The sequence below is a fragment of the Chelonia mydas genome, chromosome 6 (genome assembly GCF_015237465.2).
Source record: "Chelonia mydas isolate rCheMyd1 chromosome 6, rCheMyd1.pri.v2, whole genome shotgun sequence".
In the NCBI taxonomy this organism is placed as follows: domain Eukaryota; kingdom Metazoa; phylum Chordata; order Testudines; family Cheloniidae; genus Chelonia; species Chelonia mydas.
Genome location: NC_051246.2, coordinates 49504584 through 49530024, shown reverse-complemented (window position 1 = coordinate 49530024; position 25441 = coordinate 49504584). Strand labels below are relative to the sequence as shown.

Sequence of the window (25441 nt, the reverse complement as noted above, 5' to 3'; positions counted from 1 at the left end):
CCTAGTAGGAAATGCACATCCCATTTAATATAACTTGTAAAGGTGGAAGTGGAGGACAAATGAGGGAAAGCCATGAAATATATTTCAGTTCATGAGTGTTATGGTCAACACAATCAACATTGTTTTGCAGAATTGACACCTGAAAATAAAAATAAGCACGTGTTGTTTTATTCCAAGAGAAAAATAGTAAGAAGTATAAATATTATTAATGAGACTGGTAGTCACACTTCAGACAGTGCCAGTTCTAATCAAAATAGCTGCACCTTACCTTTCTGCATTGACATCAGATTGGCAACAGCAACAGGGAGTCTAGGTTGTCCTTACTCTTTTTTCAGGATTCATCAGGCAGGGAAGAAGGAACAGTTAGTGTCAGACTTGGGGGTTGATTTGGGATTCTCATGGAGAAGGAAGACATAAGTCTTGTACCTGCAGTTTGATTCTGAAGGTACTTCTGAAATTAGTAGGCCTGATTCTGCTCTCACTTGACACTGGTTTTATACCAGTATAATTCTAGTAACTTCAGTAATTTACATTGATAAGAGATGAGAATCCAACCCACTATATGTAGATTCTGCCCTTCACCTCCTGAGAGACATTGTCCAGTAGGAGAGGAAGTAAAGGTGGTTATGAACCCCTTTTGTACATGACTATGTTTTGCCTACACTGGGGGCTAGCAGAATCCTATTATAATAGCTCTAACTTACAGCAGCTTCCCTGTAGCTGTCAATGGGATGCTCCATAGCCCATAGTCATAGACAAGAACAGTATGGTCACCCCTCCTTCCCCCCCAGCACCCCTTTACATTAGAGGCTGTGAGGGAGGGCAGCTTAGGGCTGCATACACTGGACCTATGCAGCTCCTCCTGCACATAGGAATTTTCCCCTGGGCTCCTGGGAGCCCCTATACGTAAGGCCCTGTGTAAATCGCAATTTTTTTAAAAAGAAAATTCACAACAGGGTAAAATGAGTATTCAATTTCATAGACTATCCATGAATTTTAATTTTAAAACTAAATCAGTTTCGAGGAATATGCACAGAATTAATTTCACAATTAAATGTAATCAATTTTACAACTAAAATTGTTAGTAAACACAAACATATGTATTCCACTAAATGTTCAGCTATTTCTGTTTATAGTTTTTAATTAAAAAGTTTAAGTATCATTAGTTGGTTTACTTGTTCCTCTTTTATGGGTTGCCTTTGCGCAGTAAGAACTGCCCATACACCAAAACACTACGCTTGGCATCCACAGAGTCAGGGACAACAGACAAATATCACTTGGCCAGTTTTGCAATGTTGGGAAAGCGTGGTTCTGCAAACTTTCGAAAAGCAGTTAGTGAAAGGTCACTGCTGCATTCCTTTGCATAAAACCAGTAGCCTTCTAATTCAGTTTTCCAGCTTCTGTTGAAACCAGTTATGGAATCCAGTGGGAAGGCATCCAAGTTTAATGTACATGCTTGAATGGGATCAAACACCGTACCGCTTTTAAGGAACCAGAGTGCTGGCTCAGTGAAACAGGGTTTTCTTTCACTCATATCAGGGAGATAATAGTTTGAAAACTTATCAGGAATTTCAATAAAAATTTTAATAGATTGATTTTGAATCCCTGCTGTTACTCACATTTATATGCTTGATAAGTGTTAATTAAGTCAACTTTATTTGTTTTTTATTTTAAGCTTGACGAACATGAATCTCATGTCTTTCAAACAATTTGATTAAATTAACAAACTCTTTGTCATACCTCACGATGAAGTTGAGCTGTATCTGTAAAATTTCTGAATTGTCCAGCAGATATTTCAACTCCTTCAGCTTCAGTGTTTAATTTCCTCCTCCACAAAACTTGAGTAAAAAGTAATGTAGTATGAATGGTATTCCATAGCAGCATATCAGCTTCCCCATCTCACATAAGAGGGCAATTTCACATAAAGATTTGATCCCACAGCCTGGACTATGATTTGCAGATACTCTTTAAAATGCTATTTTCTGCTTGGACAATGTTTAAAAAGCTTTTTGACTGTTGCTGGTGGCTTGTCAATGTCAGGGAAATGGTCAGGCGCTGCCTTCTGCTAATCAGGCCTAGTGGTTGGAGCAGAGGTCAAAGCTGAGTGGTCAGAGCCCAAGGACAAGCCAAGTCAGTACTGTAGCCAGAGTCCAGGTGCATGCCAGGGGTCAAAGCCCGCATGGTCAGAGTCCAAGGGTCCAGAGAGGGTCAGGAAGTGGAGGCAACCTGGAGCAGGTCAGTAACAGGGTAGGGCAAGGACAAGACTGGTACAGTCTCTGGCAAGGCTGGGGAAGGAACAGGATCAAGAGCAGGCTGGGAGTTTTGAGAGTTTGATGCTGTGAGGCAGCAGAAGGGTTCCAGGATGGATAGTGCTGTTGCACAGACTGATCTGCAGCCCGTGGGGTTGGGGAAATACCTAAGCCGGAGGGTCATCTGACCCAGACTTTGCTCCTGGATAGGCTGCGTCACTGCAGGCTCTGTGGGAAGAGTAAGTTAGTGCCTTACTGGTGACTCTGCACAGCTCTGTTGGAGGAGCATCTATTGAGTGAGCAGCCCCTGGTTTGGCTGTGGGTTTGCCTCACCAATTGGTCTTCCGGACGTCAGTAGCAAAAATATGTGAGAACTGCAGGTGAACTGAACGGGTAGCCAGTAATCTCTTAAACACTTGATTGTAAGCTTTTGAGGAAAAAATTAATGCATTGATATTATCAATATCCACCCTACAGGTATTCAAACACTTCACAATAGCGCAGTGTGCAATGGTGTTGTAATTAACAGCCTGTAAGTAAATTGTATCAGTGAGGACAGCTTTCATTTCCAAGTCAGATGCATTGTCACCATTTAGGTCTTTCTAAACAAATAAAATATGTTACACATACTGATCTTGGCATCAGTCAATATGTCAGTGACCAAGGAGGCTTCACCAATTACACAATCTGCTGCTTCTCTATGCGGCAGCTTTAGGTAAGTGTTCACGTCTCAGCTGATTTAGGGTTGCCAACTTTCTAATGGCCCCAAAATGAACCCCCTAACCGTGCCCACTCCCCACTCACTAAATTCCCCCTCCCTCAGTGGCTTGTTCTCCCCCACCCTCACTCTCACTGGGTTGGGGCATTGGGTTGGGAGGTGAGGGCTCTAAATGGGGGTGCAGGCTCCAGGGTGGGACCAGAAATAAGGTGTTCAGGAGGAGGTGAAGGCTCCATCTGAGGGTGTGGGCTCTGGGGTGGGGCTGGGGATGAGAGGTTTGGGGTGCAGGGCTGGGGGGTGGGGGTGAGGGATTTGGAATGTGGGAAGGGGCTGCAGGTTGAGGTAGGGGGTTGGGGTGCAGGAAGGGGTGAGGAGTTCAGGGGGTGGGAGGGAGCCTGGGCTGGGGCAAGGGTTGGGGTGCAGGGGGAGTGAGGGCTCTGGGCTGGGGGTATGGGCTCTGGGGTGCAGGAGGACACTCTGGGTTTGGGAGGGCTGGGGGTTGGGGTGCAGGAGGGGATACAGGCTTTGGGCTGGGGGCAGGGATTAGGGGCTTGGAGTGCAGGAGGGGGCTCCGGGTTTGGGGGGGCTCAGGGCTGGGGTTGGGGTGCAGGCTTACCTCTGGCGGCTCCCGGTCTGTGGGGCTAAGGCAGGCTGCCTGTCTGTCCTGGCTCCGTGCTGCAACCCAGAAGTGGCCAGCAAGTTCGGCTCCTGGGGCGGGAGGGGGAGGCTCCATGGCGCGCGCTGCTCTTGCCTGCAGGTACCATCACCCCAGCTCCCATTGGCCAGAAACCGCAGCCAATGGCCGCTACGGTGGCAGTGCCTGCAGACGGAGCAGTGCACAGAGCCGCCAGGCCATTCCTCCGCGTAGGAGCTGGAGGTGGGAAACGCCACTGCATCCGGGAGCCTCTTGAGGTAAGTGCTGCCCGGAGACTGCACCCCTGCCCCCACACCCCTAGCCCCAGCCCAGAACCCCTCTATCCCAGCCGAGAGCACACTCCTGCACCCCAGAGCCCTGACCCCTAACCGCCCTGATCCCCCTTCTGCCCACCGAACCCTTCGGTCCCAGCCCGGAGCCCCCTCCGACACCCAAAACTCCTCATTTCCAGCTTCACGCCAGAGCCCTCACACACACACACACGCACACACTCCAAACCCCTCAACTCCACCTCCCAACCCGAAGCTGCCTCCTGCACCCCAAGCTCCTCATCCCCAGCCTCACAGCAGAGCCTGCACCTCCAGCCAGAGCCTTCACCCCCTCCTGCATCCCAACCCCCACTGCCTCAGCTCGGAGCCCTCTCCTGCACCCTGAATTCCTCATTTCTGGACCCACCCTGGAGCCCTTACCCCCTTCTATACCCCAACCACCTGAGTCAGCCTGTTTCCACCCTAGATTGCGTTTAGGGATCAACAGCACTCTCTGCTGCACGTTCACACAGCACTCTCTTCTTCTGCATGCACACGGCGCTCTTATGCCGCACGTGCGGAAGGATAGAGCACACAGGCGTGAAACAGCTGAGCTGTACAGTTTGTACAGTGATTATTTTGTCTGAAATATTTTATTAAACACATTTTACTTTTTTATAAGAAAATTGAAAAAAGTCATGATTTGGGGATATTTTCCTGATTTCCGTGCACTCGGTGAACTTGTGAGTGTCACGGAGCCCAAACCCATACACCATTGGCATTAGCATGTAAGGGCCAAGCTGGGGGCCAGAATCTCTCCCAAAAAGTGTTTGAGTGCTGTTCTTCTAAAGAAAGAACTGATCTTAATATAGAAATGAGGCCTTTACAGATATTTTTTAACATGACTCTTTAAAAAAAAAATAAGTCTCTCATGTTTCCTTGTTTGGAATGAGAACAAACAGACTTTAGAGGTCTGGTTCTCTTTTGACCCTGTTTTAATGTAGTATAGTAACAGCTGGTACAGTTATCTCTCCGAGAATGAATACTTCCTGAGCTACCAATGCCAACCATTAGTACAATGTTTCAGGAAGAAGGAATCAAATTAATAGTGGGGATGAACGTTGTAAACTGTAGTTTGTTTATGAAGATTCTGAAATTAAATTGAATTCTACCGTAAATAGATAACCAACTGTGCAACATTAATACAGATGTCCCAGATTACCTGGCTGTGAGTCTAGCAGCTATGTGTATAGAGTACTCTATCTGGTAGCTTGATATTATCTGTTTGATCATCAATAAATTTATACGAAAGACAGACTTTGTTTTAAAAGCAGGTAGAAACGATTTCTACCCTGCCACTCTCCAAATATGGAGGTAATGATCCTGATTCTCACTTATATGTGTGTAAAACTGGCAGAAGTGAGGAGATCTGCTTGTGTGGCCCACACAAATCTCTAAAAGCTCTGCCATTGTTTAGCATTACTGTCATTTAGGCCATGTTTTACACTAGTGAGCTTATTGCAGCACAGCTGTATCAATTCAGCTGCACTGCTGTAAGATTGTTCATGAAGCTGCTCTGTGCCGACGGCAGCTGTAGCTATGTCAGAAGGAGAAGCTCTCCAGCCAACATAGCGTCGTGCACACTGCCAGTGAAACTTACGTCACTTGGTTGTTAGGTTTTTTTTCAAACCCCTGAGCAACATAAATATTTGCAACAGATGGTAGCGTAGAAATGACCATTTAGTTTTGGTGGTCAGGCACATGCCCTGGTTTATATAAGATTCAGCTCAGGGTTTTTGGTCCTCTTGGGTTTACTATTTCACATGTTACCAGACTGTAAAAACAACAAGGAGTCCTTGTGGCACCTTAGAGACTAACAAATTTATTTGGGCATAAGCTTTCGTGGGCTAGAACCCACTTCATCAGATGCATGGAGTGGAAAATACAGTAGCAGGTATATATACATAGTACATGAAAAGATGGGAGTTACCTTACCAAGTGGGGGGTCAGTCTAATGAGACAATTCAATTAACAGTAGAATACCAAGGGAGGAAAAATCACTTTTGTAGTGGTAATGAGGGTGGCCCATTTCAAACAGTTGACAAGAAGGTGTGAGTAACAGTAGGGGGAAATTAGTATGGGGAAAATAGGCTTTGTAATGACCCATCCACTCTGTAGTCTTTGTGAGTTCATAAATTCATTTACTTTACCCAGGAGTCCTCAGGGTTCATTTTGAGATATCAAAGTTTCACCCTAGCATTTTCAGGGACTTTAAAACTAACAGGTCCAAAAGAGAAAGGTGGTGGCTACTCCTCCTCATCTGGTACAGGAGTTGGTTCCACAAGTGTCTGGACTCCTCCCGCTCCAAAGAACTGTAAAAGAATCATGGGCCTCCTTTACAAAACTCTAGGCACTGGGCTGCATTCTTTGACTACTGCTGAGAGAATAAAGAGGGAGATAGAATCTCTCACAGAACATATGTAAGGCACGGGTGTGTTGAACTAGCAGTATTGGAACTCTTTCGTTTTTGACACTATACACCTTCACTGAAATAGGATGACTGTGTCTTTTAATAGGCTGGATACCCTTGAGAGTAAAGTTGGAATTTAAGGTTGACTTGGGTACCTTTATGAAAAACGAAACAAAAAACAAACAAACAAACCAAAAAACCACCAACCAAAGGACAAAGTTCAGATGTCTAGATTTTTTGACTTTGTTTTGAGCTGAGATAGATCATAGAGGGTGCTTTTCCCCTTTAATTTTGTCCTGTATGGGAACAGGGAACAATACTGGGCTCATCAGTGGAAGTTCCTTAATAGGTTTTTCTTCTTTTTGATAACACACTCTGGAAAGGTTATGTGTTTGACAAATAAGTTATCTATCCTGAATACTGTATTTACTATTGTTAAAAGTGATATAGTGTGTGATGAGCAAAACTTGGCCCATATATAAAAATATATTTAAAGTCTTGTGGTTTAATTGCTTGATTAATATTTGCTTGGATTTCAGATAGAGATTTATTTTAAAGGAAGTAACTGTAATTACAAATCTGTAAGGGAATTTAAAATCAGTTTAATGGACCTAGTAGATCCCATGCACTAGGACTTATTAGAGCAGTTAAATCTCATGCATCAGGGCTTATTAGTTAACATTTAAAAGGAACTTCATCCATAGAAATTTTCCTTAAAAATGAATCTTTAAGGTTTCTCAATAACAGAAAAGGAATGGCAGAGGGAAAACACAAAATCCTAGTTTGAAAATAGAAACCAATTCCATAACCTTGTCAGTGCTGCAGAATATTTAGTTCCATGTCTGATACTCCATTCATGCCATAGCATGTTTAGAAGCATGCTATAGTTCAGGAGTTCTCAAATTAGGGGGTCGCACGGTTAATACATGGTCGGTCGCGAGCTGTCAGTGCACCCCAAACCCCACTTAGCCTCCAGCATTTATATTTGTGTTAAATCTATTTAAAAATGTTTTTCATTTATAAGGGGGGTCACACTCAGAGGCTTGCTATGTGAAAGGGGTCACCAGTACAAAAGTTTGAGAACCACTGCTTTAGTTTTTTCCTGAGCTGTGATGTCAGTTTTTTCAATAGAAAAAAGCCATACCCCATAGTAAGCAGAATACTTGATCTGCACAATGCCTTGAATTGTAATGGTGCTAAATTGTTTCAAACGGCTCACAAAGCAGGGATCTTCTGTCCAAGGTCTGAAAATGTGAGAGGTTGTTATGCATGGACTAAGAGATGGGATTTTCATTTTTAAGTCTGATCAAATACCTACAATTTAGTTTTTATGTATTTCTTTTCCTCCTAATAGATTTACACGGATTGGGCTAATCACTATCTAGCAAAATCTGGTCACAAACGATTGATCAAGGACCTACAGCAAGATGTGACTGATGGAGTCTTACTGGCTGAAATCATCCAGGTTGTAGGTGAGTGAATTTCTCTTTTCGTGCCATGTACACGCCTACTTTGTCAGAGCCACAGCTTGTTTTTTCACATAAATATGGGGAAAATAAATAGAAACTGTATGGAATTAAGATGATAATTCTGCCTCACAGGCTTTGATAATTAATTTGATAAAGCCTTATGTTAAGGGATTGCAGAAAAATATTTGACATTCTTGATAAGATCTCCTGACACAGCATTATCACCCAGGATAGCTGAAGGGAAAAAGCAGCTGATGAGCTTTTTTCTGTTGGGTGACTTGTAGCCTTGCTTGTTATCTTTTTGTTATCTTTGTTCCTGTTCGCTTTTTTAGACTGGTCTGGAAATAATTCACCAATACAATGGTGTGTTATATTAAACCTGCCACTTCTGGTTGGATCGGAAAAATCCCAGTGTGCAGTTAGGATTAGGGAAGGACATGATTAGTATATGGAAGAAAAGAAACCCTTAACAATCTGTTTTAAAATAAGGAAGTTTATTTATTGTCAGGATGGCCCCAGGCGCTAAAGGAACTGATGTCAATGGGAGTTGAAGGTTCAGATTGGGTCCTGTGCAGGGCTCCACATTCCCCCTGTTCTGGGTTCTTCATTAGTTCCTTTAGAGACTCATCCATCTGGTGTTTAGGCTGTCACAAAACTATGGAGCTATGGAGAATGACAGAATCAGGAAGTCCATTAATAGGAATTAGAATGACTGTTGTTGACAACAAGACTGACAGACTTGAGATGCAAATGTAGAAGACAGTAGTGAAGTAACTAGACACCAAAGCTTGACCAGTTATTTCTGTTACAAATGCTGTGCAAAAGAATTAGAGCCCTGAGTTAAGTTTATGAATGTATGGGTCAGATATTCAGCTGACATAAATTGCCATAGTTTCTATTGACTCTAACTGAGGTAAATTGATTTTTACCAGATGAAGATCTAGCCCATACATACTGAACAAACAACATATTCATTGCTGTCTGAGCATAGCACTCTGAAAACTATCCATGTAATTACATATGTATAAAAATTTCACATGAATTACTTATGTACCTGTGTATAACAAAACTCCATCCAATATCTATGTAACGGTGTATACCAACACAAATATTTTAATGGGGAGATTTTCAGAAGCATAAGGCGGAGGAAGGCACTCATCTCCAGTTGACTTTCAATGGGAGTTGGGCACCTACCTGCCTTTTGTGCTTTTTTAAAATCTATCCCTACATACATACAGTTACACATATGTAACAATGCTGCAGAAAATCCTGGAGTAGATACATGCATATCAGAACACTACCAAAAACAGTGTATCAAATACTTGCATGCATATTTCCATGTGTGAATGCTCCCATATGTTTAAAATATATCCCTGTGAAAAAATTCAGAAGAGTTATTGTTTACTAAAATGCTTGATTTAATTCATCTTTGCATTTTTCTTCTTTTTCTCATTGCTTTAGTATTTGGATTTAGAGTTTTAAGACACAGCTGTGAAAGGTTAATACCTAAGGTGAAGGATTTTCTTTTTCTTAGATTTTTTCCAAACAAAAGAAAATCCATGTTTAAACACACAAATTCCACTTTAATCCCCCAAATTGGCACTGAAAGGAAAATATTCATTTGCATCCCTTATGTACTGGCCTTAGGCAAGCTGCATCTCATTGTCACATTAGAAGTGGTAACTTCCACACATGGAAACAGCTTCAACTGCAGCTATAAAACCATGACCTGTCCTCATAAATAAGGATTTGTACTATGAAAGCTTCTGAATGGTAATTTCTTTTTCCCTTCTGCATGCAGTGCTCTCTGTTATGTGTGGTGGTGGGGTACGAGAAAGCAGCAGTGCCACAGAGACATCTCTGTTATTTTATGGGCATTGGTGGTGTATTTAGAGATTATCCCAGGTTAACAAAATCTTTTCAAGTGAAATTTGTTGATTATGAACATTCCTTTTGGTCACTGCATGAGTTTTGTATTCAAGACTTAAATTGCTGCTTCAGTGCTAACGGTGATCTGCAAAGGGAAATATGTTTGTGCCTTTTTATGAAGAAAGAAGAAGAGCTTTTGAAAGGTTTTCTGTTCTCTTCTGAATTCTCTTTTCTGTCTTTTTTTGTTTTAAACATTAGAAATACAGGTCTTGTCTTCTCTTTTTTCCCCTAGGAAATCCTGTAGATGATTAGAGAACTGGTAGGATTATGCCATCAGAGATGCCATGTAGTTAAACCTGATTAATTAAGAAGAGATGTAATTTTTATTCCGCTTCAAACTCTGTTTTTTGTTGACATCAGTTTAGCTCAAATGCCTAAATAGCCCAGCTGAGAGAAGCTGTTGTTGTTAAGGATATAACGCCTCTGCCCTTTTGGGTAAGGGCTCAGAAAGCTCATGATCTACAATGAATCCTCCAGCAAAACAAGAGAAAAAAACAAGCTTGACATGTCTCATATTTCTAAGGAAAAACAAGCAGAACAAATCCTAAAAAAAATGTGAAGCCTTTGTTAAACTTCATAAGGAAGGGGAAAGGGCAGAAGTGCCGTTTAAGACCTTATAAAATCTGAGCTGTGTATTCTTCTTGTTGAGAGAGTTTGCTAAACTACCAGCTCTCCTTAACAGGCTTAGATTTTCTTCCTGTGGCACCTTTTCCTACAATTCTCCGAGTTGGTTAAAGTCTTCTTTTTTAAAGTCTACTATCCTTTTTCTGCTCCGCTCACTCCTTCCTTTCCTTAGAGTTGTAAATCTATCATTTCATGATCACTTTCATCCAAATAGCCTTCAACCTTCAGATTCACTACCAATTTTTCCCCTTTTTCCCCCCATTAGTCAAATCAAGACTAAAATATCTGCCCCCCAGTTACTTCCTCCACCATCTGAAACAAGAAGTTGTCCCCACTACATTCCAAGAAACATCCTATTAGTGAGATTATCTCTTTGCATGTTGAACACCCTGGAGACAGTCAACTGTCACCACACATCAGGGCCATCAGACTGAATTATTATCAAGGTTTACAAGGTCCCTCGTTCTGTGTACATTCCTGTCATTCAAAACCAGATGTATATTTCTGGAAAGAAAAGAAATCTGATTTAGGAATTTATAACTTGGTAACTTTCATTCACTTTTTATTATAACTTAGCATCCACATTTTGAAACAATGGGCAATTCTAAAAAATATTTGAAACTTGCTAGGGATAAATTCGACACCTAAGAGCATAGATATGTAATCTTCAGATTTAACTACTAGCAATAGTGTGCTGAAATTATTTTGTGTGTTGCACAGTGACAGTTTGTCATAATATTCTCAAGTCAACTGGGAACTTTATTGACAAAATGCTAGGTTATTTTGGTTCACAGCTTGCAAAGATTTACACATCTGTGTAACTTCATGTATATGCATAATCCCACTGCAGTCAATGGGACTGCTCCCATGTCTTACTGTTTGCAGAACCTGTATGTCAGATTGTAAACACTTTGGGTCAGGGAACATGTCTTTTGGGGCCAGGACTTACAAACAGTGAAATGCCATTGCATAGAGTGCTAGGCCTTTCTTCACTTGGCCAGATAATGGTACTGGTACTCTGAAAGATGGAATATATACAGTAGTGTTGCACTGGTATGGGAGCACAGAGTTAAGATGTACATTGACACTGATGATTTTGACATTGTGAATAAACCAACATACTGAATGCATGTCTACACACACACACACACACACACACACAAAGTGATATCAAGTCTAAATGGCAAAGAATCACACCTGAGAAACTGAACTTAAAAAACTGGAACTGGCAATCAAACTTTTGGCTTTTATTTTGTTTGAAGTTTTTACTGAGAGATCAGTGGAGCTGCCAACATAACCAAAATGCGCTTTCCCCTCCTTGTCTCTTGGCCAACCATTTTTTAAAAAATTAGATACAACCACCACTGAACTATTTAAAAATGGATCAATTTACTGAACATAGGTGTTCCAGGGTAATTATGATTCACCTGTGATAGGGGAGGAGCTTCAAGAGACTCTTAACACTACACACCTGGGAAAAGCTCCAAGGGAAAAGAGAGAGAGTTTTCCTGTGGACTGTCAATTTCTTCTGTTTATCGAATCTAGCATTTTTTTAAGAAGAATGTAATATGATATTCCAAAAGTTACAAATGTAAGGACTGATGGAACAGAAATTCAAGTCCTTTCATTTAGGTACTGGAAAGGATTAAGTTGTTTGCTAAAACGGTAGCTAGCTTGAAAGATTCTGTGTTATATCCTCACACTACCCTGCACTACTTATAAATCTCTTTTGTTTCCATGATTGAAAGTCTATGTTAAGATGACAGATTTCTACCACCATACTCACTAAGTGGAGCACTTCGATTGACAAAAGTATGCTCTACACTTACAAAGATGGGTCACTTACTCTTGTTGGCCTTGTATCGTCATTTTCTATAATATACTTTCACTTTGTACATTTTGTAGTACATTCTCTCGATCTTCTATAGAGATCTAAGTATTCGGGGTCTGCTCCCATTGAAGTCAATGGGAACTTTGTCATTGACTTTAATGGGAGCAGCATCAGACACTCAGTCTACTTTTAGAAAGCCATTTATTTAATAGCACAGAGTTCTTGGTATCTTAATTTTCTTGATTGAAAGCAATTGCAATACTATTTTTCAAGCATGGTAATCTTCATAAATAATGGACAGTAATGTCCTCTTTTGCCAGACTGCTGCCTCTGTCACGTTAGTGATCCCTCAGTTAACACTGTTGCTTACTAAGGGCTTGTCTGTTCCTGGAGTTATTTAGGAATGGCTATTCAGGAATTTTCACCTGGACATATGTCAAATTAAACTAGAAAACAACTCCCCTATTCCAGAATAAGTGTATCCAAATACACAACCTCTTTTATTCTGGAATAACTTTTTATGTGTAGAAAAGCCTTTATTACTCTCACCTTTGGGCCAGAAGGTTGTGGGTTTATGTTCCAAATCTGCATCTGGGCTCATATACAGTCAGGAAATGACAGAATCACAATTTATCCTGTGACTGAGACATTAAGCAAAGATTTCTTCTGCTCGAGTCTGGATAGCTGTCCAGGTAAAAGTTTTAGCACTTTATGAACTGTATTGGCCAACATCCTTTTAAGAGGAAAAACAGGAAGAATTGTTGTAAGATCCAAAGATGTGGCTGAGGCATTGATTAATGCTTAATAGCTTTGTAACAAAGCTCTTTGTAACAAAGAACTTAACTCATTGTACAGTGTGCTGGGTTACTTTTTGTATAAAAGGTTCTCTATATCTACCCATGTTCTGCTCTGTATGGTCCTTATCCAAGGCAGTTTAGAATCATTCCTATCATAACTTTTCATGTAGTGTATTGAGTGTCATTTTTTGAGGATTTTTATTTTTGCAGGGAATGCATATCTATATCTGGGACACCAGCAGCTGCCTGACCAACAGATTTAAAGAACACTTTACAACACTTTGTGGTAGATAGAGCCTCTTTCCCCCTCATGTTTCCATATACTTTTGACTCTAATAACCTGTCTCACAGTATTATAATGTATGTGCCACAGAAGAAATAAAACCAGACCTTCCTTTAGGTTCCCTTCTCTCTCCTTTGATTCAGATTCTATCTATGAAAAAATGACTATTTCTGTTCATACTACTTTTATCACTGAGTTAAGCTGCTTTTGCTATGTCTAGCTTAATAAAGGGGAAGAGAGAAGCCATCAAACATCCTCAAGTGTATGCATCAAAAGTGGCAAAAGTCTGGAAATATTTAAAAATCTCAGGGTGAAATTAATTTCACTCTCATAAAACCAATGTAATCTGACTATATATGGGTAAAGTGCCATGGGGGAAAATGGTGAAATATCTCTCCAGCCTTGGAGCTGTACTGCTATAAGCCCATAGTGTACAATGTTGGTTTTAGAATAATTTTAGGCCAAGCTAATGATACAGAGACCCATTCTGTGCAGGGAAGAGCCTAGGAAGAAAATGAAAGCTTGATGGCGCTGCAGTAAATAAGGGTTAACGGGAAAGACCCACATAGTCTGGATGCTGAGGTTGCAGAATTTGTGATGGAGTTTACTTCCTGCTGAGAACTGTGCTCCAGAATCTGAAATTGTTTCAAGCTCTTATGGTTGCAGAGAGAAGCTCAAAATTGTGAATTCTGTAAGTGATGCAGTGTCATCTGCATGAGTCTGCAGAGAGCCACATTCCACTGTTCTCTAGGCAAGCAGAAAGGTATGGGTTAAAGTTCAGCCAGGCTACCACCAAAGGTGACTGCAACTACTGCTGAGCAAGCTGCCAGTATGCTCCTCTGCCATCTCTTCTAGCAACTGTCTCTTCCACCTGCTATCCCTAGCCACCTGGAGCCACTGGGTGGTGTGGACAATGCTATGGGAGTTGAGGCCAGGGAGTAGAGCAGGAGAGAATGGTGGTGGTGGAAAAACTATCCTTGAAAATAACCATTGACAAATTTTGGGCCAGTGAGTATCTTCAGCTATGATCTATAGTTGTGTGTGCTTGTGGATGGAGGGGAACGGAATACATTATGTTTCTGTGACTTATAGAAGTTGCTGCCACAGATTTAGGGGTTGTTGGTAGGGAATTTGGTCCCATTCTGCTACAGAGTACACAGGACCCTGTTTATGGGAAAGCTCTGAGCATAATCTAGTTCTTTTTTTATATAGCCCAAAGATTTCCTCACAGAAGATATGTGACCACCAACTCCAATTATTTCTTCTAGTTTATATTGTATTGATACCTGTCCCATGATACCAAATCAGCAATATATATGCCTGTGCTTTAAAGGTGCCAAATGCACAAAGCAGAAGAGAATTATGCGACAAATGAGCTGAGAGAGAATTTAAACAGAAAAATGTGAATCAAATTAAAAACTATTTAAGAATGTTTTCTTAGATGCCCAAAGAAAGCACAGGGCCACAATTGGGAGAAAGCTACACTGGTTAAAAAACCTGTCTGGCTTAGTGGAGAAGTGAACGAAAGCTATAAAAATTTTTTAAAAACACAACAATCTATAACAAATTGGAAAAGTGGGATGTTGATAGCAATGAATATAAATTACAAACTAGAAATTATAGAAAATTGATAAGGGAAGCAAAAGGACACTAGGAGATGTCGATGGCCAGCAGAGTAAAGGACAATAAGGAGTATTTTAAGCATATTGGGAACAAAATGAGTCCTAGCAATGGTGTCCAAATGGTAGAATTGTCAATAATAATGCAAAAAGGCTGAAGTCATTGTAGTCAAATGTTTGGCTGCGTGTGTGTGTTTTCCCTGTGTGCTGTCCCAGCTCTGCACAGACAGTTGGCACAGCAAACCTCGAGTGAACCGCCCAATGACCACAAGATCCGTTAAGGTACGAAGGCATCCAGCCAGGTTTATTGTTGAGGAAGCACGGTAATAGGACCTGGCAGACTCCGTGAGGCTACTAAGACATGTATGCCCCTGACAATGGATGCAGCTCAGTCAGTGGCAGGACTTTCCGCTGCCCCCTAAGCTGGTCAAAGATACTGCCTCTGAGATACATTTTTATACTCTGATATAAATAAGTTATGTACTGTCATTCTGACCTTATCTTTTAGGAGGGGTCAGTGTGTTTCTGTTATCCTTGGGGAATGTTTTTGTACCATCCTTGATATCAGGATGTTCTGGTACCACTTGATATCACGATGTGTTTGTGTGAGTATTCTGTGCTTAGCACTTTTTAGGAATGTGTATTTCTGCAATATAAGCACTGTTCTTGCCAGATTCTGTGAGCAGGTTCTGCCTCATAGCAGGTCTCTGATACAAGGGCTTATGTCTCAGGCTCTCTTCCTACTACAGTCATCAGTAAATATTTCTATTCTGTGTTTGGAGGAAACAAAAAAAAACCAAAGCAACAAAAAACAACCACCCCAAAAACCAAAAACACTACAGGTTTCAGAGTAGCAGCCGTGTCAGTCTGTATTCGCAAAAAGAAAAGGAGTACTTGTGGCACCTTAGAGACTAACAAATTTATTTGAGCATAAGCTTTCGTGAGCTACAGCTCACTTCATCGCTGAATGCATCCGATGAAGTGAGCTGTAGCTCATGAAAGCTTATGCTCAGATAAATTTGTTAGTCTCTAAGGTGCCACAAGTATTCCTTTTCTAAAAACACTACAGTTGATATATTGATAGATGATGATGATGAAATACTTTCCATTTCAACAGTTATTCAGGAGGATGTTAAACGGTAGCTACTAAAGTTAGACATCATCACATCTGTGGATCTGAATAATTTGCACTCAAGGGTTTTAGAAGAGCTGGCTGAGGAGCTCTCTGAACTGCTTATATTACTTTTTCAATAAATCTTGGAACACTGGGGAAGTTCCAGAGGACTGTGAGAAAGCTAATGTACAAAATCTGCAAAAATATAAACAGGATTACCTGGGTAATTATAGGCCTGTCAGCCAGACATCAATACCAAACAAAATAATGGAACAGCTGATACCGGACTCTATTATTAAAAATTTTTAAAAGGGTAATATAATTAATGCTAATAACATGGGTTTATGGAAAATAGATCTCATCGAACTAACTCAGTATCATTTTTATGAGATGATAAATTTGGTTGATAAAGGTAACAGTGTTGATACAATAGACTTCAGTAAGGCATTTAACTTGGTACCACATAACATTTTGATTAAGAAACTAGAATGATACAAAGTCCACATGGCACACATTAAATGGATTAAAAACTGACAAGTCTCAAAATATAATTGTAAATGGGGGATCATCATCAAGTGGGTTTCTAGTGGGGTTTCGCACAGATTGATTCTTGGCCCTACGCTGTTTAACACTTGTCTTGGAAGAAAACATAAAATCATCATTGACAAAATTTGCAGATGACCAAAAGAGTGGGGGAGTGGTCAATAAAGAGGACAGGTCCCTGATACAGAGCGATCTGAATTGCTAACTAAACTGGGCACAAGCAAACAACTTGCATTTCAATATGGTAAATATGTAAATCTAGGAGAAAAGAATGCAGCGATACTTACAGGATGGGTAATTATATCCTGGGAGGCAGTGATTTGGAGAAAGACTTGGGGGGTGGGGAGGTGTCATGGTGGATAATCAGCTGAACATGAGCTTGCAGGAAGATAGAGGCCTAAAGAGCTAATGTGATCCTTGTATGTATAAACAGAAGAATATGGAGTAGGAACAAAGGGGATATATATTATCTTTGTATTTGGCATTGGTGCAACTGCTACGGGAATACTGTGTCCATTTCTGGTGTCCACACTTCAAAAAGGTTATTCCTAAATTGGAGAGGGTCAGAAAAATGCCATGAGAATGAGTAAAGGATTGGAGAAAGTGCCTTACAATGGTAGATGCCAGGAGCTCAGTCTATTAGTTTATCAAAGAGAAGGTTAAGGGGTGACTTGATCACAGTCAGCGCCTACATGGGGAATAGAAATTTGATGATAGAGGGCTCTTCAATCTAGCAGGCAAAGGTATAGCAAGATCCAATGGCTGGAACATGAAGCTAGACAACTTCAGACTAGAAGTAAGGTGTAATTTTTTAACAGTGAAGGTAATTAACCACTGGAACAACATACCATGTGTTGTGGTGGATTCCCCATTAATGGAAATTTAAAATCAATATTGAATGTTTTTCTAAAATATATACTCTAATATAGAGAGTTGTTGGACTCAGTTAATTCAAGGAAGTCCTACGGCCTGTGTTAGGTAGATGTCGCTACCTCAGATTAGATGACCACAGTGGTCCCTTCTGGTCATCAAATCTATGCATCTATGATATGCACATACACTTTATGAAATGAATGATCCCTGCGCACACCCATCTACACACATGTGTGTGTGCACCTACGCGCACGCACGCACACCAGTGATGCAGTGCAGTACCCAGTTTTTAAGCATTTGGCTGCATAAGGAATTATCTGTCACTTTAAGAAATGTCAGCCCAGTTGTCTCCTTTTGAAATGATGATGACCGTGCTCCAGCTGTCTCTGGAGGAATGACCCATGAGAAAAATCCAGCCACTGCATGGGTCTCAATGTTTCACACATTTGCTTTGATTGGACAACTACAATCTTAGGCCACTTGATTTAGCTAGCAACAAGTGCTCTGGAAATAACTGGTACAAGTGTCCTCACTACACTTTTTGCATTACTTTTTGTATTTGTTTCTCAGCAAATGAAAAGATTGAAGACATCAATGGCTGTCCAAAGAACAGATCTCAAATGGTAAGTGGCAAAGCAGCAGTGCATGTGTGTGTTACTCAATTCCTAATAAAGTATGACAGTTAATTTAACTGAGTGTTGTGAAGTGCTTGCACCAATATAATAGAAGGGGAAATCTGGACTGTTATTAGAACTAATAATCCATTTCTCATCCTATTGAAGTCAAAAGGAGAAGGATTGGATCTGAATCTATTAGCACAAGGTACATAACTTTTCTTTCTGTGATATTTTAATGTTTTTGTGATACTCTGTATAAATAAGAATATACAAAATGTAAATACTGTGCTTTTATTTGAAAACAGTTTTTACAGAAGCAGGAAAGTAGATGTGCAACTGGCATTTTGTCAAGGTTGCTCCAAATAAAATTAAGAATTTCAAGGCTAAAGGACTATGATCTCTTAGGCTCTATTAAGATCATCTCGATATTTTAGGTCCTTCCCAAAAGACAGAATTTTTTCATATATTAACAGTGGTTATGCCAAATAGAAAAGAATTTGCAAATGTGTCTTTGGAAGTTGTAATGAAAAAATTAAAATGTGTATTGTCTTTTTTGATTCAGTGATGGGTTTTTATCTGTAAAATGTTCTCACTTATCTGGTTTGTATTTAATCTTTGAAAACAAGCACCAAAAGATACAGTAGCAGAACTCAAAGTATACAGTACATGATGAGTATGTTTGCTATTAGGGACAGTGCAGTTAATATTCTAGACAAGATATTTGAGAATATTGGCAGTAATAAGATTATTTAAAATGTACTGTAAGAAGGAAATTATTTAATTTATGATATTTTAAACACATGCCTTTGTTCCTCTGTATTTTTATACAGAATCAATGTGATGACATTAAGTCTAAAATATGTACAAATTACAGCTGGATACTGAATTTAGGATTATTTTAGTATAACTTCTATACCATATTTTGTGTGTGGTTTTAGTTCTTAAATTTTTTCGCTGTGTGTTCAATTTGTTTCTATCTGGTGATGGAACCCATTGAAGGGTTAAGGGTTTGGCAGCAGTTTTCCATCCCAGAGCCTGAAACTGCTTTGTGTTTTACTATTCCATCTCTCCCCCCCTGCCCTCCCCCCCGTCTTTGAGGTTATCCTCTTTTTATCCACAGAGCAACCACTCCTTAAAAAGAAAAATATCTTTACAGATTTATCTTTGCTACTTTTACTCCTTGGTAGAGATTGGCTGCTATTCTTGCTGTAGCCACAGCAGCTGTCTAGAGTATAAATAATTGAGGAAACTTTCAAGATCACTGTAATTTAATGTTTCACAAGTGTATTGTAAGAACTGAATTTCATTCATGAGCTACAGGCGATACCAAAATACATTAAAAAAATCCATGACATTGTAACTGAAAGTTAGATTAACTCACTTTTTCCTCTAAGAACTAAAGTATCTGTTCTGGTGTTTGCAGCCAGAGCCAACACCAAGGGTTGTTGAATAAGCCAGGTTTGGACATAATGGTTGTCAGCGTGCGTGCTAGAGCAGGAGCTGCGTAACATGTGAAAAGGGGGTATTCTTGCTTCACTTCCTGCTCCAAGGTACTGACCCTGTGCTGGTGTGTGCAGAAGGATGGATTGGGGCAGGGCTGTCTACCCTGTCCCACTCCGTTTAGGATGCTTAGCACTGTAGTCAGTGCGGGACACTCCAGTTCTTTACCAATGGAAACACAAGATCATCATGGCTGTCCCTTGCATTGATGTGCATATCCATGAGGTTATCCATGACTGAACACTAAAGGCCAATGTTTATCAGTGTCTGTGCTCTAAGAATATAATACATTATAAACCAGAGGGTGTAATGTTTGTAATCTTTTGCCTTGGGTCAGTGGGCACAACCTTTCTCTAAGATCAACACTGTTAATTTGGATGGTGCAGTCTGCATCCCTTGATGCACTTGATTGGGCTTCATCTCCACTCATCCCATTTGGGTAATCTCCACCTCTGATGACACTAAGAGGGAGCAGTCCCTGCCCTCCCCAAAGCGCAGGGATTCTTATTGTGCCTGGCCCCTGTGCAGGTGGCATCATGGGGGAGAAAGTTCCTTGTGTCCTCCCAGCCCTCCCAATCACACCAGGACACACAGTTTTGCCCGAGTTTTTTACCTAATTGTTCAATCACAGCTGTGTATAACTACATTGCAGCTTCTAACAATTGGATGTTAAAGTTCAATAGTTGGAAAAGGCACATGACAGACGCTTTCATCTTTGCCTCTCAAATAGAAATACAGCACAGTTTACTATGAAACTGTACTACTTTATAAATACTATTAAGTGCTTTTTCATAACTGTCCACTATATAAGAACTGATTTTTCTGGATCATATGTATTTATGTAATGTATATTTGTTTAAATAGAACAACAAAGGCCTGCAATTGACAGTGATTAGTTCCAACTGACATGAAGACAATTTATGGTAAATTGAGCGTATATATAAATTCAGAGACCATCCCTACAATTGTAGTTTTTCTGCGTAGAATGAAACATGTCAGAAAATGGCTTCATTCTTGAAGAACAAAAGAAAAAAAATCTATTTCCTGTTGTGTGCATGTTGTAGAAAAAACTATTGCAAACAAACATGGGCCAGTGAAGCACGGCAAGGGATGCCCTTCTCTTAATACTACTGCAGTACAGAAGCTAGGCAACTGTTTTCGTATCTTATATTGATCTATTTTTTCACTGTCCAATGGCTGACATTAAAGACTCAATATCTGCCACTCTGCAGAGTTTACGATACCATAGTACCATCTGTTGTACTTATAGGAAGTCACTGTTCCTTAGTTCCTTAGGGAACAGATGCTGAGTATTTAATGATGCTTACAATCTTTGAATATTGACATAGTGAAACTTCCTTTAGAGTAAAGTACAATGAAAGGCACAGGTTATTTCAGTGAATTGTGATGTATAAATAGCAGTTCTGCTGATAGAATGAAGTTCTTCTGTGACACAGTGATGTCATTATACAGATTCTGCTTTCTATATGTGAGCATATCTAATGTACAGTGGCCTCCATTAAAAAAACCCAGCATTTGCAAACTTCAGAGCACAGCGATATCTGAAATCATCTTATTCTGTTTCATATTTATCTAGGGCCTTCCATCTCCATGGCTCTAAAGAGAAAACAGAGATAAAGCTCTTTACCCTGAATAGCTGAGGCCTTGATCCTGCCATCTGGTCCCTGTGGATACTAACACTAGTCCCAAACCTCAGTGAAGTCCGTGTGTAGCGCTTGTGGGGCTCCATGTGGGCACAGGCATCCACCCACCCTGATTAGATTGGTGGATGGGGTCCTCTGTGACATAAACATAGGAAATTACGACAACACATAAGAAAGAGTGAAGATAGAGATGATGGTTACAAGACATAAGGAACATGCAAAGTGTATATTCGTCTGAAGCTTGAAAGATCTGAGTATTAAACTGGAAAATAAGACAGAGAAAAGAAAAGAAGCACAATAACACAGGAGTAGAGGTCAGTGGTGGAGAGCTATGTAAAGGAAGAGATTTTTTTTAAAATAGGGATTTGAAGGTAGAGGCTGTTTGGTGTAGCGGGAGAATGAGGATGTTGCAGGCATAGGCAGCAGATGATAAAAAGCCTGAAGTAGGGGGAGATAAGTGGAGCATCAGAGTAGGAAGTCGGGAGAAAGAAGGTGTTGATGTATAGGCTGGGGCAGAGCTGTGCTGTGCCTTCAACATCAGGATGAGGAGTTTTAAAGAGATGAGGAGCTGTAAAGGGATTTAAGAAGGAAGCTGATATGGTCAGAGAAGTGGGAAAGGAAGATCATTTATCCAACAGTTAAAATAAAGAGGCACAAGGTAAGAGACCAAGAGGCCTAAGAAGGGGTGTTAACAGAGGTTGAGATCAGACAACCAGAGTGTGAACCAAGATTTTGGCAGTGTGGAGGGACAGGAAGGGACAGATGTTAGAAATGTTAAAGAGGAAGTAGTATAGTGACAATATTTGGCAAGAGCATGGATAACCAAAGACAACCCCAGTGTCATATGAGTTTGAAGGAGTGGGAGGAGAGAGGAGCTGTTAATAGCGAGGAAGAGGGAAAGTGTAGAGAGAATGATGAGAGGGTTTGATTGATCCATGCTAAGTCTGAGGAAGCAGAGGGACATCCCAGAGGAGATATTGGAGACACAGGAAGCAACGTAGCCTGGGCAGAGAGACTACACTTTCCCCATTTACTCAGAATAGGAAGTAGCTGTGGTAACCATGAGGTATCTGTGGTCATATGTTGATTCTTCATTTTTAATGGTGACCACTCTTGTGTATCTGTCTATGCAAAAGAGATCAGGACAACAAGGAGGGAGTGCACTTTCCCCTCTATGCATTCACCTGTCACCAGTTGGCCTGTAATACTCTGAAATATCTGTGATGCAGATATCCTATCATGTTGCATGGGTAAAAGGAAGGGAGTTCAGTCTTTCTTTTATTGTTTATTTGGCTATAGATTGTGCAGAGTTAGTCTGTTTTCGTCCAGTATGGGCCAGAGCCTGCAACACTTCTTATTAACATTATTGGCACGACTCATTGAGTAATGATCAGGCCCATATTATCAATATGTTGACTTTAACTTGCAAGGAAAACCTAATTCAGCAATGGGAAGAGGAAGATGTAGCCAAATATAAAAGATATCAGGTATATTTAGGATATAGAGGTGAAACATTAATATTAAATAATGTTATAACACAGGGTGTACAAAACTCAGGCCTGTAAAATATTTCGATTAGCAAAATTAGGCCATCGGACACAGGATAAGTTAACATAAGCAAGTTAATAATAAACCTGCGTAGCTTTTTTTCTGTGTTTGTGATATGCTGATGTTCTGAAATAATTGCTGAGTTTGGATAACGTCTTGAGAGAGATCAGTAGACACCTAGGTGAAATGTAGCCAAGGTGAAATGTTGGAGACTTTCTTAAGGTAACTGCCTATTAATATGGTGATAAGGTGGTGGAAATGTTAATGAGTATAAAGGGAACTAATGAGTTAGCCTATGAAAAACAGGGCACTCCAAAAGTAGAGGGGCATGGAAATTCAAATAAGGAAAAGGAGTTAAAACCTTCAAAGATGTGTATGGACACCAGCGGGCATCAGCATAACACATTATAAAAGGTGTTGTGGCCTGCAAGCCTTGGTATGTGGGAGATGCCAGGACGATGACCATTGGTGGTGGTGGTGATGAGGATAACACTTTTGGTTTTTCTGCAAGGCCTGGTGTGAGTAATGCAAATATTATGCATTTTGTAATGATCTCACTTTACCAGATTGTAGTGTGTGTATTTTTTGGTTGGCTACTAAAAGTAATGGTTGTAGAAAGAGCACTGTGTAGACTCTATTGTGCACCATGCGGTTTCCATTCTATTAAAAACTTCTCTCTACTGTAGTTGATCTTGGGAGCTGAACTCTCCCACATTAAAGTAGGTGTAAACCCTCACTTTGGGTGGGTAGTTGGTTAAAGTAACCTTTCACTATATAGGTGACTACAAAGGTTTGTTGTAAAATATCTTGGTTTTAGTGCAGCACAGATGTGGTGCAGTAGCATAACAGCTCTGAAAGATATAGATTTACATGGAGATGAGCTGTCTAATTTGTACTTCAAAGTGAACTGCTAAATAATGTGTGAGATGCCCTCTTGCAGTAGGCCTGAGTGGAGGGCTGTGGGAAGCTGAGTCCAGGACAAAGGCTCAGTCCTGGAGGGATGTTATCTGAGCTGAGATAGGACTCTCAGGGTATGTCTACACTACCAAATTAGCATCGGGGGTAGCCGTGTTAGTCTGTATCCACAAAAACAACAAGGAGTCCAGTGGCACCTTAAAGACTAACAGATTTATTTGAGCATAAGCTTTTGTGGGTAAAATCCCCACTTCTTCAGATGCAAAATTAGGTCGATTTTATTTAAATTGACATTGAGTCTCCGATTTAAGTTGATTCTGCATGTCCCCACTATGCACATTGTGTCGGCGAAGCGCATCCTCACAGAGCAGGGCTTGTATCGACTCACAGAGCGCTGCTATCCCACAGTGCACGGAGCAGAGTGGAATGTTGGGTTGGGCTTCCAGGGCCTCATAGGACCAAAACATTTGCGCGGGTGGTTATGGGAACATGGCATTAGCCTCCCATGATGCACTTTCCTCCCTTCCTCTCTCCCTGAAATCAACGGCAAACAATCCAAGCCTTTTTTGTGTCTTTTTTCCCTGCGCAGACGTCATAGCACGGCGAGCATGGACACCGCTCAGCTGTACACTGTTGTTTTGAGCATTGCAAACACCTCATGCCTTATCCTGCAGTAGTTGCTCAGCTGAAGCAGGAGCTGCCGCACGGAACAATGTGATGCTACCCAAGCAGCCCTGCTGGAAGCTGTGAAGCGGAGCAATTCGCAGATGCTGGTGACAGTTGCGCATCACCTTGACATGGTGGAGCACCGCTTCTGGGCCCGGGAAATAAGCACTGACTAGTGGGGCCGCATAGTTATGCAGCCATGGGATGACGAGCAGTGGCTGCAGAACTTTCGAATGTGCAAGGCCACTTTCATGGAACTGTGCAAAGAACTTTCCCCAGCGCAGCAATACTAAAATGAGAACTGCTCTAACAGCTGAGAAGCGAGTGGCGATAGCTCTGTGGAAGCTTGCAACGCGAGTCTGCTACCAGTCAGTGGGGCATCAATTTGGAGTGGGTAAACCTACTGTGGGGTCTGCTGTTATCCAAGTTGTCAGGGCAATCAATAGACATCAATTCAACATTAAAAATAATAGCATGTAACCCCTGCAGTTTGATTGAAAATGTGTACTCACCAGAGGTGCCTTTGCCGGCATCACGCTCTGCTGACAATTGGTCCTGTGAGGGGATGGGCTCCAGAATTTAAAAAAAAGTTCTTGGCTGTCAGGGAGAATGGATCCTCCGCTTGCCTGCCACGCATTCTCCTCCTCCTTCTCTTCCTCAGCAACAATGTCCTCCTCGTTGTTGCCCAAGGTCACCCGGGGCTCCTGGGAGATATCCACGGAGCGTTTTGGGGTAGTGGTAGGGTTGCCACCTAGAATTGCATGCAGCTCCTCATAGAAGCGGCATGTCTGTGGCTCAGAACCAGATTGACTGTTCTCCTCTCTTGTCTCCTGGTACTCTTGCTGAAGTTCCTTTATTTTCATGAGGCACTGCTGCGTGTTTCTGGTGTAGTCCTTCTCCCCCATGCTGTGTGCAATTTTTGGCATAGATGTCAGCATTTCTTCTCCTGGTCGGAGCTCTGCCTGCACAGACTCTTCTCCCCACACAGCAATAAGATCCACTACCTCCTATGTGCTCCATGCTGGAGCGCGTTTGTGGCCTTGAGCATCCATTGTCAGCTGTGCTGACGAGCTATCCACCCCAATCGAACCGGAAATGAAAATTCAAAA

At 41.1% G+C, this 25441-nt stretch overlaps 1 protein-coding gene across 10 annotated transcripts in view; it reads left to right on the top strand.

The window, feature by feature from the left end:
• NAV2 (neuron navigator 2) overlaps window positions 1-25441 on the top strand; it is a 649830-nt gene that overhangs the window by 416593 nt on the left and 207796 nt on the right. For all 10 annotated transcript variants that reach the window (XM_043547852.1, XM_043547853.1, XM_037899955.2 and 7 more), the window contains 2 exons: window positions 7695-7812; window positions 17993-18045. In XM_043547852.1, the coding sequence (XP_043403787.1) occupies window positions 7695-7812; window positions 17993-18045 (171 nt within the window). The remainder of the gene's footprint in view (window positions 1-7694; window positions 7813-17992; window positions 18046-25441) is intronic.